General features: G+C 41.4%; 1 protein-coding gene across 5 annotated transcripts in view; it reads right to left on the reverse strand.

The window, feature by feature from the left end:
• The window catches only part of MDGA1 (MAM domain containing glycosylphosphatidylinositol anchor 1), a 239,175-nt gene that overhangs the window by 74,535 nt on the left and 147,687 nt on the right, over positions 1-16,953 (reverse strand). For all 5 annotated transcript variants that reach the window (XR_014524576.1, XR_014524577.1, XM_083497182.1 and 2 more), the window contains exon 10: positions 14,594-14,739. Coding sequence is in view for 3 of the 5 variants with exons in the window: in XM_083497182.1 (XP_083353308.1) it covers positions 14,594-14,739 (146 nt within the window). In the remaining 2 variants the exon portion in view is untranslated. The remainder of the gene's footprint in view (positions 1-14,593; positions 14,740-16,953) is intronic.

A 16,953-nucleotide genomic window follows, 5' to 3' on the forward strand; every position in this document is an offset into this window, starting at 1 on the left:
GTTTCCATATATTCTGATACCTAAGTTCCTCTACTCTTGAAATATTGAACTGACAACACTATGATCATGAGATGCACAGGATTTATTTGCATGCCATCTCAGAGTGGCCAGGGGGTGCGGGGAGGGATCCAATTCTATTCATTTTGACCAAGGTAGCTCCTTCAAGTACAGTGGTACCTTGGGTTAAGTACTTAATTCGTTCCTGAGGTCCGTACTTAACCTGAAACTGTTCTTAACCTGAAGCACCACTTTAGCTAATGGGGCCTTCTGCTACTGCCGCGCTGCCGGAGCACGATTTCTGTTCTCATCCTGAAGCAAAGTTCTTAACCTGAGGTAATATTTCTGGGTTAGCGGAGTCTGTAACCTGAAGCGTATGTAACCCGAGGTACCACTGTAATGAGATTTGGTGTTTGTACCATAGGAGTTTATTAGGGCTACTTCATATGTTATCTAGATCTATGATAATCAGGACTTGTGCTTATGAAGAGGGCCAGCCTGGAAGGTTTTGCCGCCTGAGGCAAAACGGAAAATGCCACTTCTCAGTACCAGTAGCTCCTCATTCACAGCCCCCCTCCAACTTGGCTCCAGCTGCCTCCACATCCCTCTCAGCAGCACATTGCTTGCATTCTGGTCTCAGCTCATCTGGGCCTTCCAGCACTGTCTTCCTATAATTTACTTTATAACGGCACAAGCATTGTGACATTTGTGATGCTTTGAGCTGGCCACCATAGAGCTGGTGCGCTTGAGTATGGTTGTGGCAGGGGGGGCTGTGGAGGAGGCAGTAGATTTGGCCACACTGCCACTGCCCTACTGTCCCTGTTGATCCTGCTGCCTGAGGCAGGCAGGCCATGCTTGCGAAGGACATACAACGGTTGTCTCATTCTGTACAGAACCAGACTAGAGGAACTTGGGAGTGATCTTCGGCCTTAAAACCTCTGAAAATCCCAGTTATCTGCCAGTAAAGTCTAGCTCAATATGAGCACAAGCAATGAACCTCAAAATAACTCTGTTATGGACACAGGTCTGTCATAGCAGTCCCATGTGGTGCTGTTTCCTTGGTGATCATGGAGTCATGCAGACAGCATGTAATCCCCTTGAGCTGACAAAATGTTAACCTATTTGTTTGCAAAGCAAATTCAATCACCTGAGTCTTTCCCAAGGAGCATTTCAGGTTTTTCATTGCCCTCAGGCAAAAAACTAAAAAAACTAAACAAAAAACCCCACCACCTTGGCTTCAGTGGCAGCAATTTCCACAGTTTTTTTGCCTGAAGCTATGTCTGTGTTGGGAGAAAATATGGGGGACTGATTCATTTTCCTGCTTGGAGAGCCAAAAACTCCTACTTCAGGCAGATTCACACGCCCCACTCTGAGAAGCTTTCCCATCTTCTGTGGGTTTATAGTAAAAAAAAATTTTTAGTAATTCCTGGTATATCAAGGCATATAAAAATAACCTCTCAATGAAAACAGTGTGTCTTCTATTTCTAAGCATTGAGCCATCTAAGCATGAACTCTAGCTCACACACTTGACTTTTTGATTCTTGTAGATATTGATGAAAGAACTTGTAGATATGGATGAAAGAATCTGTCATTTTGAGTTCTCTCGGTTTCTCATTTTTCCAATTTTAAATTCAGTTCTCCACAATTCAGCAGCAATTTGCATTCTTTTTAAAAAAGAAATATCCTCATGAACATCCTTCAACATTGTAATGCGAATTTTTCCTACTAAGTACATTTTATATATCAATATTTATATATTTATGGAAGAGCCACAACTCAGTGGCAGTGCACATGCTTTGAAAGTAAATGGTCCCAGCTTTAATCCCTGACATCTTTCAGTTTGGCCAAATAAGACATCTGTCTGAAACTCTGGAAAGCCAGTAACAGTCAATGCAGACAGTTAAATGGACCAGTAAAAGGCAGCTTATTATGTTCATCTATGTTCCAAAATATAGGTCCACTTGTTTCAAATGAAGTGGGGAAGAGGGAAAACAACACAACTAGTTTGGTGCATTTCAGTTATGTGGACTTATTTTTTGGAACAGCGATGGCTGCTCTGTTAGGATAAAGGGGGCATTGCCACCCCAACATCAGGTTGCCTTCAGCCAGCCTTCACCTGCACACTTGTGTACTTGCAACTAGTCCATGGGGTGGCACTTTCTGTCAGCTTCCTTCTCCTCCACTTCAGTATTGCCCTTGTATGACTCAGTCAGAGGAAGAGGGAGATAAGACTGGATTAAGTTGGTTCTGCCTGCGACTGTCATTGGCTCTCTGCCTTCTGCCCTACCACTCACAATGGGAACCAGCCATCACCAACCATGAAATATGGTTAAATGATATCATTTTCCCATAGACCAGAGGCAGATGCTGTTGGACTGTTTATTGTTTCTTCAATTTATATTCTGCCCTTTCCCCACCAGGAGCCCAGGACTCCAGCTCCCATCATTCCTGGTCTGGCCAACAACATGTGCAGGGCACCACATTGACTACCCCTGCCATTGACATTCAGATTAAATGGCAATGAGGGAGAACAAAGCTGAGGAATATCAAAGGAAACAAGGAAGAGAAAAGAAGACTCTTAAAAACAGCAGGAGAGCAAAAGGGCGTTAGAAAACTTGCAGTGTTTTGACATGGACAGTGGCTTTTCCATAATTGAATATGTCACTATTAAAGCAATGTACAATATTAGTGAATATTCAATATTATTCAAGGCAGCCAATCCACAGTCCACAATATGGTGCCACATAAGCCACTTTCATAGGGTGTTGCTGCATGCCACAAAATATTTATGAATGTTAACTTCAAAATATGTTCCCTTACAATCTTTTTCACACTGACATGTACATATTTTCTGTTGGACTCAGGCAATGTCTCACTTCCAAAAGACTTTAGGGAACAGATAGGGCATGCTTACAAAGTTGGGCTGACATGGGCAAGCTGTACTGTAGCATTCAAAAACACAGGGCTTGTTATTTATTTATTTCTAATATTTATGTGCAAAGCCCTCCCAAGGTGACTCACACAAACAATTAAAAACATAAAATGCAATTAAAGCAATCCAAAAGTGATTACGACACTAAAAGCAGCACCCTAAAAACGATACGCAGCACAGCACAGCAATTCAGATAAAACCAATTAAAAACAAAAACAGGAACAGTTTAACCAATTCAATATCCATCCCAACATCTTGGTTAAAAGAAGATTGAAACACATAAGTTTTTATGGTCTGTTTAAAATCTAATATGGATTGGAGCTGGGCTAGACACATATGCCTTGCAGGGCAGTTTCACAGATACGTAGGGGTGCTGGAGAAATTTGATTTTCCTGAATCTGGATGTAAACATACCTGATCTGCACCCACTAAAGGAAAATGCAGATCAGAACATAATTATGCACATCATGGAATTTTGCAATTAAGTTATTGGCTCAAAATTTACAACAAAATGTCTTAAAAATCCATACTTTAGGATAAAACATATTTAGAAATGCATACACAGATGAAATGGGTAAATACTGTAAACATTTTCATGTTGATTTTTTTAACACGATGATGATGATGATAAATAATAATAATAACAATAATTTATTTTATTTATACCCCGCTCTCCCTGGCCAAAACCAGGCTCAGAGCGGCTAACATCCTGTGGAAGCAGAACGGAACAGTTGAACAAACACATGCAAAATTGACATGGACTGGAAAGAAACTGTGCCATCCATCCTTGCAAATGTGGGACCATCACAGAAAAGGCCCCATCTCTAGTGCTTGCTAACCTAATAGAACTTGATGGCAGACGGTAAGCAGGGCCTCCAAGGCCAATCTTAACAGGCCCAATCAGGTTTCTACGGAAACAGGAAGCCCTTCAAATAACCTATTCACAAATGATTAAAGTACTAGCACTTTAAACTGGGTGTAGAAACAAACTGGCCCTATAGAAGTGAGCCCACAAGCTTTGTGGAGGTCACACTCTGTGTAAGTTGAAGTTTCTGAGCCATCTTTAAAAGGCAGCCCCACACAGAGTGCATGTAAACATAAGCAACACATTCAATCCAGAATAGCACCCTATATGCACAGTTTGAAAACAAGGAGTATAAACCTATTATATACACATTAATGTCCCTTTCAAAATAAACACAGGGAAAATTTTGACCAATATGAAAGAATACATTTTAATGTCTTTCACTGGCCACTCAGCCACTGCACTAATTATCGCGGTACATCTCTGTTGACGCTACCCTTGTCCCACGCAAGTCCCAACAGCTCTGTTGTCTCACACCTCCCTATGTGGCCAGCCTGGACCCCCACTGTCTCAGGCCTCATTAACGCTAGACTGTTTGTCTGATGAGGCAAACAGCAGCCAGCATCAGACCCCCAGACCTGTTTTGTAGGCAGCAGGGAATGTTTATCAAATATGGAGGGGATGAAACGGCAAAAGCAAAGTGAATCGCTCGCCTCCCTCCTGCTCCCAAAATCACTCTGGTGTCTCTCTCATTAAAGACACACCAGGTCGTCTAGTAGAAATTAATCTGAAATGGCAATCTGGTTCAGCGAGGGACCCCCCAAATGGAGACATTTCTAGTTTTAATAAAATGGAGATATTCAGTTTATACTCGAGCCTGGTGTGGCTCTGAGGGACATCTTAATGGGATAAACAGAATCCTTGCCAACTTGGGAGGCACATCAGGAATGCATATATCCAGCTTTACCACAGTTCTAGTACCTTTTGCTACCTTTTCCTGCCACAGCCTCAGGTCACAGATGGGTTCTGTCTCATTGAATGTACAGTGATTCTGCCCTGTCCCTTCCATTGCAACAGCCAGCTTAGCTTGCTCTTTATTCACTTTGCCTCGACCTGAAAACAGCAGAAAGCTTTCCATTTCCTTTTCAAACAGATCTCCAGCAAGGCATAGCACCCTCAGAGAGAAAGAAGTGTCTCAAAAGCTTATTCGGGTTTTTCCCTCCCCCTTTTATTTTAAGCATTGTATTTTCAATCAAGGTTTGGTTTTATTGGGATATTCAGAATCAGAGGCCTTTAAGAATTCTGCCAAGCGCTTTTTCTATGCTGAAGAGAACAAATGCAAATACCCCATGACCTGCGAAGCGCCAAAGAAAACCCCAAACCACCCAATGGCTGCAAGTCATGAGCTCTCACAAGCTAACAAGCATGGCCAGAATTTGGGCAAGATATTTCAAAGCAGGATGCTGCAGGGGTTTAGCAGTTCTTCAGTGGAGTATGTTCTTCCCCCTCAATCAATACTGATCCCAGTGTGTGGTGAAAAAGGGCACACCATCATTTAGATTAGACATAATGCTTGAGGCTTTTCAAGGAGCTTGAACAACTACTTCAACCAGAGTGTTATTTGTTTAATGCCCCTAGCTGTCAAAGTTGGCCTGTACATTCACCCAAGAAGGGGGATGGAAAAATCAACATTCAAGCCAATAACTGAGCTACCTGAAGAATTTGGACCAGCTAAATATTAAACAGATTAAATCCTTAGCTGTGACTAGTATATCAAAAGATGGAGTGGAGTACTGCCAAGCCTACATGGAACAGACATTATGTATGAGGGCACATAATGCAGGATAATGAAAGAGAGGGCAATCCTAACCCTCAATGCTGATGGCAGTGGAGGGGCCAGAATGACACACTGACAAATCTTCGCTGGCCTCTGTCCGTGGAGAGGAGCACAGCTGGTTGGAGGCTCTGCCACCCAGCTGTGCCCTAGCAGGCAGAGAGCTCCTGTTGGCAGCTCGATTCCTGGTGGTAACACGCAGAAAACCCCAAACAGGTGTTTCAGGGGCATTTTGTGGGTGGAGTGCTGGCGGCTTCGGATCTGGTGAATCCAAAGCCACATTGATCCATTGACATGGTCAAGAGCTGTGACAGCAAGGAGGCAGAAGATGCCACCACCTTCTGTCCTACCCTAGCTAACATGAGAAGGAGGAGGAGGAGAGGAGGAGGAGGAGTTTGGATTTGATATTCTGCCTTATCACTACCCGAAGGAGTTTCAAAGCGGCTAACATTCTCCTTTCCCTTTCTCCCCACTCACCTCTGTGAGGTGAGTGGGGCTGAGAGACTTCAAAGAAGTGTGACTGGCCCAAGGTCACCCAGCAGCTGCATGTGGAGGAACAGATTACGAGTCTACCGCTCTTAACCACTACATCACACTGGCTCTCCATGAGTTGGGATGTGCTGTGCATTCGCTGCTCCACTCCTCCCCATCCCTAAGTTAGGACAGCTCTGTTCACACTCCTTTTGTGGTGTAGTGGTTAAGAGCGGTGGACTCGTAATCTGGTGAACCGGGTCCGTGCCTCCGCTCCGACACATGCAGCTGTTGGGTGACCTTGGGCTAGTCACACTTCTCTGAAGTCTCTCAGCCCCACTCACCTCACAGTGTTTGTTGTGTGGGAGGAAGGGAAAGGAGAATGTTAGCCGCTTTGAGACTCCTTCGGGTAATGGTAAAGCGGGATATCAAATCCAAACTCTTCTTCTCTTCTTCTTGTACCCACATTTAGGCTAGTAAAGAGGTTGCTATATTTCAAAGTGCATGCAGACAGTTTGAGTCAGACAGCTTTAATCATGTGGATCAGTCATTTGTAGTAAAGAGTGAAACATTATGTATATGGTCTAAGAGAATCTTATGTCATGACATGTCTAGACGCCACAGAATACCTGCTAAACTGTTCCATGGAAGGACCACCTACCGCCAGCTGGAGGGAAGCAGTGGTTGAAGTCCAGCATGGTTGCAGCAGTACTAGGTGGTCTTCCAGACTCAGTGAGCTGGAGGAGGAAGTCACTTCCTCCTCCACTGGCTGCTGGAGATCACCCATGGTTGCAGCTAAGCATGGGCAAGCTAGGGTGGATGGTTTGGGAAGCAGACCAGAGGGAAAACTTCTTCCCTCTGGTCTGCTATCTGGCTATAAAAGCCAGTCAGGTCCCAGGTTGTAGATATGAGTGGTTTGGTGGCGAATCGGCGGGGGGGCTTAACCTTAGTTAACCCTGCCAAATAATAAAACAAGCAGACAGGTTGAATTGATACTGGATATACACCCAATGCCTGTGGCAAAACTTTCTGACACCTGTAATCAATAAAGTTGTGGGCTGTTTAATCCCAAAATGGTTGTACTGTGTTTACTGCAACTCCACATGACTTGGCCCCACTGCCTGCAGCTTCACTGAACCTGGCCCCACAAAGTGTAAAGGGGGCAAAAGCACGCCACAAAATGTAACAATACAACTCTTATCACACACAGAGTTGCCACAGCTGACGGTGGAATCTTCAGTTTAGGATACCTGACAGCATATATGACAAGAAGTTTTAATTTAAGGAGTGAAATGAATCCTAGAAATGTTCACAAGATAGGTTCTCAATTTACTGCAATTCCAGATTAGCAGAGTAAGTTTTCAACTGTTTCCCCTTAAAACAGCTTTCTCCTTTTATCTACAAAATATCAATGTAGTGACCCATAGTTATCTAGTTTTTAATTTTTATTGGTGTAAGGCCATCTCCAATAAAGAGAATAAATGATCTATGATTGTTTTATGGTTGCATGTTCTACTATGGCTATGGCAATGGCAGCTTATGCCTACCTGAAGTAGAGGTTTGAAGCTATTCTAGTCACTGGCAATAATCATCCACATACCAACACACACTTGTCATTTACCCAGACAAATCTTCTATGTAAGCATTCTTCGAACTTTTTTTGTGCTTTTCCCAGTTGGATTCTCAAGCATCCTTATGTTCTTCCAGAAGAGAGGCACTCAGGGGATAAATAAAAACCGAGATCATGAAGAGGCAGTTTGTTACCTTACCACAAGAAAAAGAGAAATGAAACATAGAGAGTTCAAGGACTATGTTACAAGCACCTGCAACATGAAAGATGGTTATACTTTGAGAAATGGAAAGGGTTTCGTTCAGAAGGAAAAGGTCAGTAGTTCTGTTTTGGCCTTGTTGAGCTCATGGTGAGAGACCAGAGATGAAATGGAATGAAAAGAGCTATATTAGGAACAGTAAGGATTCACCAGTACCCAATACAGAATTACATTAATTTAGAAAATATACTACCTTCCTGCATCCCGCCCTATCACTTGTGCTATCAAAGAATTCAGCAACATTACCTAGAAGCATCCCTTTTGGGATCAGTTTAAGACAGGAGTAGCCAACATGGTAGGCCCTAGCTTGTTTTGGGGCTATAACTCCTCTCAGCCCAGCTAGCATGGCCGATGGTCAGAGACAATGAAAGTTATCACCCAACAACATCTGGAGGGCACTACATTGACTACCCTGACCTAAGAAATGGCTTTTAATATCAGGCAGAAATAGAGAAATTTTCATCTGAATGACGGACTACAGGGCTTGATTTCCAAGGTGTAATCCATTAAGGTCCCATGAAGCAAATCAAAAAGCTTTACAGTTTCATAATGACGTCACCACAAAACATTTAAATCTCTTGACAGCTCACTGCAAGAAAAAGGTTGGGTTTTTTTTAATGCTGAACAATGGATTTTCCAGACAATTAAGGCCGCAATCCAAAACAGACTTACTAGGGAGAAAACGCCATTGAACAGAGTGGTAAACCACTGCAATACTGGTGAGGAAGAGTGTATAAAGTGGCCGGAGTGTTAGAAATACAAATTTATCTTGTAAGAGATGAAGCAGCCGAAGGAATGTTGTCTGGCTTATGCAGAGCAGATAAAATATTATTGTAGCCTTGCAAATATGCATGACAAAAATCTAAAAAATTAAAAATAGCATAGTGGGACAAAGAGCAAGCAATATTAACAAGAAGGAGGATATGGACAAGCTGGAAGGTGTGCTGAGAAGGGCAACCAAGACGATCAAGGGTCTGGAAACCAAGTTTTATGAGGAACAGTTGAGGGAGCTGGGTATGTTTAGCCTGGAAAAGAGGAGACAGGATAGACATCTTGAAATATCTAAAGAGCTGCCACGTGGAAGATGGAGCAAGCTTGCTTTCTCTTGCTCCAGAGGCTAGGACTCAAACCAATGGATTCAAGTTACAAGAAAGGAGATTCTGACTAAACACCAGGAAGAACCTTCTGAAAGTAAGAACTGTTCAACAGCGGAATGGACTTCCCCCAGAAGGTGATGGACTCTCCCTTCCAACTCTACCATTCTATGATTCTATAAAGCACCTTTCTTACAATATGATAATTTACTGAAGAACTTTGGAATGTACCAGAAAGCTTTGTATTGTCAAGCGTGGAGATAGAAGACTAAATTAGAGCAAGAATAAACTGTGATTCCGCCAAAGAAATAGGAATCATTGGAGGTTTTGCTGTAGAATAAGGTGCAGATAGAACACAAAGCAATATTTGGCCCAGCTATGGGTGAGAAAATGGAATTACATTTATGTTATTCACTACATCTATCCTGAATACTACCTCTTAGCTCCCTAAGTGGGATGGACTCTTTCTCAGCAAGAGGACTGCATCAAGATGTTGAACTTCATTTGTCTGGAGTCCCAATTCCAAGCTGCCCCAGTAAGGATGCAATCTTCTTTTATCTTCACACATTGTTAGTTGGAAATTGCAACAGCGAATTTCAACATATAGCAAAAGATGCTCTTTGACAAAGCACCTTCATTATAAGAGGCTCCCTTGTGTACTGTACTGCTAAAATTGTTATTATTTGTTAAGTACTGATGATGTGCTCTGCGCTGTATGAGAAACTAATATAGAGGCAGACCCTTCCCGGGAGACCAAGCTATTGGAAGAAAGGCACAAAGGATGATATTCTGTGTGAACCAGTGAATAGACATGCTCTGATCTTCTGAAATGGTTCTGCCTTGTACATATAGTAAATAATACTGTATTTCACTTCCAAGCATCAGCTTAACCTATTAAATGTCATGATGTGCTCTGGCTCCTTTAAAAGCACCAGCCTTAAAATCCATGCTTTAGTGAAGTTTTCATGATCCCCAGTAAATAAGGAAAAAAGAAAGGGAAAAAAAGAAGGCTCTTTTTAGGGTGCCTAGGGCAGGGGGGACTTCTCAAACCCCCCATGAAATACCAGGAAAAAACATTGGAGAGGAATACTCAAGGATTTTATGTCTACACACTAATGTACAGAGAACAGGGGTGATGGTGGAACAAGATGAGCTTGAACTCCTAGCAGAAGATAACTGACACTTGACAGGTATAACTGACACGTGACTAGCCAACTTCTAGGGACCAGAAAGTAACAATTGGAATATATTTACTTGCTCAAAGAAAGTAGATGCAACTAAAGGGGAAGTGGTGTTATATGCTAAAAAATCCATACAAGAGAAAGTTAAACAAGGTAGCCCTGTGGAGCCTACCTGGTTAAAAATAAACAGAAATAAATAAAAACAACACTGTGGTCAGAATACTACCGAGTGACGAAATATGGGGATGATGCTTTTCTGTAACAAATTACAGATGTTTAAGAAAAAACAAGAGTTAGTAGGAGTGAATAGTGATGTGCTGACACTAGAAAGATGGGATTGTATTTTATATAATAAATAACGGGGGAGTTCAAGCTACCCTGATTATTTCCTAGAAGATGAACTCTGATAAACATGGAATCTCCAACAAATGCCTAACATGTCATGGTGACAACTCTCTCTTTCAGGAGGTGAAGGAAGGAATAGGTTCAGTTACAGATAGGTAGCTGTGTTGGTCTGCCATAGTCAAAACAAAAAAATTCCTTCCAGTAGCACCTTAAAGACCAACTAAGTTAGTTCTTGGTATGAGCTTTCGTGTGCAAGCACACTTCTTCAGATACACTGAAACAGAAGTTGCCAGATCCTTCTATATAGTGAGAAGGTGGGGAGGGGTATTACTCAGAAGGGTGGTGGGAATGGGTGATTGGCAGATAGCTGAGATGAGCCTGTTGACGACTCTTAACGACTGCAATAGGTCTTACAGGAAAAAGCAAGGGGTGAGGAATAGGTTGTCCTTGACTTGATCTTAACAACATGGAAGTACCCAAACCTTTGCGGGAAAGTGACTATGTAATGTTGGAAGTGAAGATTTTTTGAAAAGCCAAAGGCAAGGGAAGCCAAAAGTGTACCTTGGATTTCAGGAAGGCTCATTTTGATATTGTTATTTAACTATCTGAAGGGCTGTCACATAGAAGAGGGCAAAGACTTGTTTTCTGCTGTCACAGAGGGCAAGGCTTACATTGCAGGAGGGAACATTAAGATAAAGTGTTTGACCCAGCAATTCAGCAATGAGAGCAATTAACTAGAAGGGAGGTGGTTTTCTCTTACTGTACTGTCTTCAAACAGAGGCTGAGCAGCCATCTATGGAGATGCTCTACTTCTGGATTTTGTGCACTGAGCAGTAGGTTGCACTAGATTATTTGCAAGGCGCCCCTCCATGATGCTAAGACTATAAGTAGGATTCCAATGGTGTCACACTGTAAATTTCCAATTTAGTATCAATCCACCTGCAATACAACCCAACCTAACATCTCACAGCATAGCTCCAAGAACATAAAGTTGCCCAATGCACCTGCTACCTTCGGTGATCAGTAACCCAGTTCTAGATGTCACACTTCCATAGGATGCTGTCCCTGCAGTTGTGGGCTCCAGCATATTTGATCATTGTATTTGCTGTGCTTATATGTCAGTGGGGGCCTATCTTGTTTCACCACCTGAGACAAAACGGGAAAGTGCCATCCTTCTGCCAATGAAACCCCCTGCCCCCCTCCAATGAAGACCCCCTTTACCTAGGTCATACGGCAAGGTCCTAGGAGATCTCACAAGATTTCCATGACATTTCACTGGAAGCCACTGCTGCTGCTTCTCCACCACCAGTGGAGGAGATGGGGCTCCACAACCCAAGGCAGCTGCTGTCACATGTACATACTTTAGGATACATGGCAGCTAGGAATATGTTACTAATAGTTTTCTGATGTCTAGGTCCAAAGTATATACCAAAAAACCTGGTCTCAAGAAGGAATTACGAAGAACTTCGGCTTGTTTGCATTTTAATGCAAAACTAAGGGATTGTCCAGACTTCCGCTTATTTCATGCCTAGAAAGCATGGGTCTGAGAGGTGTTCCATTTGTCCTCTACTTTCTAGGCACACGTCCAAATGGTCTACCATTTGTCCCGCTGCTTTCCCTGGTGAAACCCACTCTTTACTACTAAATCGGAGCAAACACCAATCTACATAAAATCCAACTGACCTCCAAAAGAGAGCGTTTTCCTGGGAGAAAGTGGCAGGGTAACTAATTCACTCTTCCCAAAACAATGCATGAATGGAAGTGCAGCTATCCTTCAAAATTCTCTGAATTTTGGGATGACGTTCTTCAGCCCAACGAGGTGTACAAAAATGTATATAGTAGAGGAAAGTGAGCATAAAAATGCATATGTTAATGAAAATAACGTACACAAACCCATTGTTTTAGGGGAAATTGCTTGCAAAAATGAATATATTAGAAACATGCACTCTAAAATGCTGTTAAGTTCTCACAAGGACTGGCATACTAATGCAGAAATGTGGAGAACTGGGTTGGAAAAATGAGAAACTGAAGTTGACACATCCATCCATCCCTAGCCACAGGTATTGCAACATGTCAGTCAATAATCCCAAAACGATCAATTTATTTTTTACTAAAATTCTAAGGATGCCAATAGCAATATCAGAATAAGCCTTAAAGGTCCAATGATTTCTTATAAATAGAAGTGTAGTATACGGTGAGATTGATTAAGTTCAAATGGTCAAAGGCAGACAAGTATAATGTGAAATATATGAATCCAATAGCTAGAAAATATCTTAATGAAAGTTGCTATAACTTATGCTAGCAATTACCAGATAAGAATTTAGAAGTTAAATTTGAATTAATATGAACGAGGTTCCTAATTTAAAGATAAAGACTAAAACATATCCTACTTTGGTTTCATCAGACCCAAGACCAAATACAATTAGAATGCAATGACTGGTTCCAATATTCAGATTTTAGCTGTATTTCTTCTTTGCCAGGGAGTCAATTCATAGGCAAACCCCTACATTTTCGCATATTAAAGGCTAAACCACAAAACCTGTCCTAAATAAGCTGGGACTGGTTTCAGAAGCATGTCGCAGCAGCTCCTGAGGCAACTTATAACAGAGAGGTGAAAAACATTTCTAACATTAGTCATCAAAAGTAGCCCTGTCTTTACCCTTTGCGCAACCAGTGCAATTTTGCATGTACAGCTGTATGTGTGAAAGCTCTGCCAGTACAGACAGCAACACTGCTTCTGTGAAGACTAAGGGGTGGAGCTACGTTATATGTCCCTGTTCCAATGTTATATAGCATGGGAGCATTCATACCAGAAGAGCACTGTGAACTTGGTGACATCCGTTTCTACCCTCATCTTGGAACTGGTCATATCTGAACTTACATGTGGTCTTTATGAACACAGGTCAAACACCACTCCCTTTGAGGGCAAGTTAACTTGTCCAACAACAAAACTTAAAATAAGTACAGAATTATCTCCACTGACAAAGCCAAAGGCACAACCCCCAAACATAGATAACTCTTCTGAATTCTAAGATGGCTGTCTCACTGAGGCAAGAAATGCAATCCCAGTGACCACAAGGAGCAGTAAGGTATGTAGACAGCAGGCTCTGGTCCAGAGAGGCCCAGGCCACTTCCAAATTTTTAGGTTCCTAGCAGTGATAAAAATGAAATATGACGATACATGAAAATTTAAAAAAGGCTTTTCCCAGATCATGTCTCTTCTTTGCTTAAATTTGTATCTCTAAACTGAAACTGTGTGTCACATTTTGGACTGATGCATCAAATGCCAAAATAAAATAAAATAAAATAAATGCCTGGATGTCTTTTTTTTTATAGCAAATATGAAACAATCCAATTAAGCCCAGTTTCTTATATTTTACCCAAAGTCATTTCATTGGCTTTTATGGGTAGCAACTGTCTTATAGCCAAGAACTTTAGCTTGACTGAAAACAGAGATGATTCCCTGATTCACAAATCCATTCTTAGAATGCAACCCTCCCGGCACAAAACACTTTTCTATAGCTACAACGTATGGTACCATTTTCCCTCTCCTGGTAGTATCCTTTATTATTCCCTTTTATGCTCAATAGCCTTTTTGTTCCACACCTTGCTCCAGCAGAGTTTAATAACATTCCAGTATTATTATGACAACTTGATGAAGGCCTTTGTGAAATATGAACAGTCAATGACTTCCCCCTGCAATTCCAGCCTGGAGAGCCCTCCAATTTACAATCCTTTATTTGTTCAAAGTGAAGAGTCTGAAATTCCACTCATCTGAATTGTTAGCCTATGAAATCTACAGTGCTGGCTAACAACTACAAAATTTTCTTCCTATCAGAGCCATGTTCAAAGCACTGTGTCTGAGAATTCCAAGCAGACTTATTTTTTAAGCTCTCTATCATTTACAGCATCTATCTCGAAATTGAGGGCCAAACCACACACCTGTCTTCTCTGCTCTGTAAAATGGGGAAAGAAGAGCCATGCCCTCAGTTCCAGTTTGTTTTGCAAACAGCAGTTCCCACTCTTTAAGTGAGGTGGTGCACTGATGTACTCTCAAACTAAAAAGAATAGAAATGGATTTTGGCACTTAAGATGGTGGTCTTACCTGACGGACATCTAGCCGGTAACTAAGGATGGGGTCAACAGCATCAGGCTCCTTCTGTGTCCACTGCAAAACATAGGAGTAGTTCTTGGATTGCTTTCTGGTAGGATTAGGGGTATCATAATAAAACTCGGGATTGTAAGCTTTAGCTGAGAAGTGGAAAGGGAGAAAAGGGAGAGAGAAAATGGGGAGGAAACTTGTTATAAAACTATGCAGTGAGGATCACAAGAATCCATGTTCCTAACTTATCAAATGTTCTGATATTCCATAGTCACGTGTGACCACACTGAGCTGGCTCTTATTTGCCTTAATTTCAACCATGTGAACTTCTGGGTGGTTGACATGGACTTGAACAAGGCAGCACCAAAGGACAATGAATCTCTCAAGAATGTGTGTAGAACTATGGTTGAACCAGCTTTGATCTCTCTGCTGCTTACAACAATGAGTGAGACAAGACTAAAATGGTAGTGACTTTGTCATTACCTTTGCCTCCCATGTGGCATACTGTTCATTTTAGGTTAAAACTGTCCTTTGCAACATAACAATTTATCTCCATTATACGCAACACAGAAGAATCTGGCTTTGCATTACAAAATAAATAGCAGAAAGGGAAGAGGAAGAAGCCAGTGAAGAGGAGCCATACAATCCTTACATTCAAAGAAATACCCGTATCTTAGAACTGCTCCTTGTGGTGGAAGCTGAAATGATGTTGCTGGAAATCACCCAAAGCATGCACTTTGGGCATGTCTTTGTGTACTTGATGCTTAGCAAAGAACCCACTTCTCACAGCATTAGTTATGATAGAAGCATAAATGATGCTGTCTTTAATCATGTGTGTGTATCTATCTATATAGAGAGGAAAGTGCATCAAATAATAGCAACATTTTGGAATGGAAGTTTCCCATTGAAGAGAATGTGGTGGAAGAAGTTGGGGTAGTCAGGAGGATGGAACTCAATTTTCAAATGTACAAAAGAGGAGTAGGACAAATTGTTCATAAAGTACAAGACAGGAGCATGCAGAGGCAGTATATAGTGAAGGTATACAGAAGGGGCATTGACTATCAGAGAAGAGGATGCCATTTGCAATTAATGTTGAGCAATGGAATGTGCTACTATCAGATACTGGAATATTTTTTATTGCTGGTTTTAAGGAGAATCTGAAAGAACATGCCCATAATTATTTTGGTTTTGTGATTCTTGTTAAGGTAGTGGTTGCACCTGGCATTGATAAAAGTTGTTTACAGTTCTACAAATTTAATCCCCCCCAAAAGTCTATTGAATTACCGTATTTTTCGCTCTATAAGACGCACCAGACCACAAATCGCACCTAGTTTTTGGAGGAGGAAAACAAGAAAAAAAATATTCTGAATCTCAGAAGCCAGAACAGCAAGAGGGATCACTGAGCAGTGAAAGCAGCAATCCCTCTTGCTGTTCTGGCTTCTGTGATAGCTGCACAGCCTGCATTCGTCCCATAAGACGCACACACATTTCCCCTTACTTTTTAGGAGGGGAAAAGTGAGTCCTATAGAGCAAAAAATACGGTATATAGCTCCTGTTCCAAACAACTGCCTTCAGTAATGTAGGCTACATTTAATAAACCTGCTCAAACCAGATAAGCCAAAAGATGTAGCATTAAATAAATACACAGCCACTTTCAGATTAGAAGAAATTAAGGGTACATAATGTAGACATCTTTAGACCTATAAGTCCATGGTATGTCACTGTACTGAAATATTTCCATCGATAGATGTCCTTGATTACATGCTGTTGTCATTTCCTAGGATTTGCCCAACCAAAAGCCACAGAAGCTGTATTACTGGAAAGAGTCCAAGATACCCAATATTCCCCACTGCCATTCCTCATTTCCAAAGTGCCATCTTTTTCCATTCTATTACATCCCACTCCAATCAGAATGGCTCAGCTATTCTTCTCTGCTATAATTAAATGGAAATGATTCAATGCTTATTTTTATTAACTTACAATGGTAATATTGATGTTTACTTCTGAGCCCCTTTTTCTTATTATTTTTATTGACACAATTTTTTTGTGTATGCCAGAGATTCAGAGCCACCTTGGAGACTAATTGTTGCTTATTCAACTTGTATTGACTGTGAAGTCAAGTCTCATAACAGATTCAGAAATGAAATTAGAATGGATGATAATCACTAACTTGCATAATATCCATTTTTTAAAAAAAATAATTGATTCCCAAAATGGAAGATCCAGTGATTTAATAATCAAGTACACCACTGGGTCCTTTGCGATTTTCTACCTGTCACCAATGGAGTGTGTTTGCAGCTATTTGGGGGCACAGAAAGAAATGACTGATTGCTCATCTATGCTTCTTCCATCTCCATGCACCA

This window comes from Podarcis liolepis (assembly GCF_965112155.1).
Source record: "Podarcis liolepis genome assembly, chromosome: 3".
In the NCBI taxonomy this organism is placed as follows: domain Eukaryota; kingdom Metazoa; phylum Chordata; class Lepidosauria; order Squamata; family Lacertidae; genus Podarcis; species Podarcis liolepis.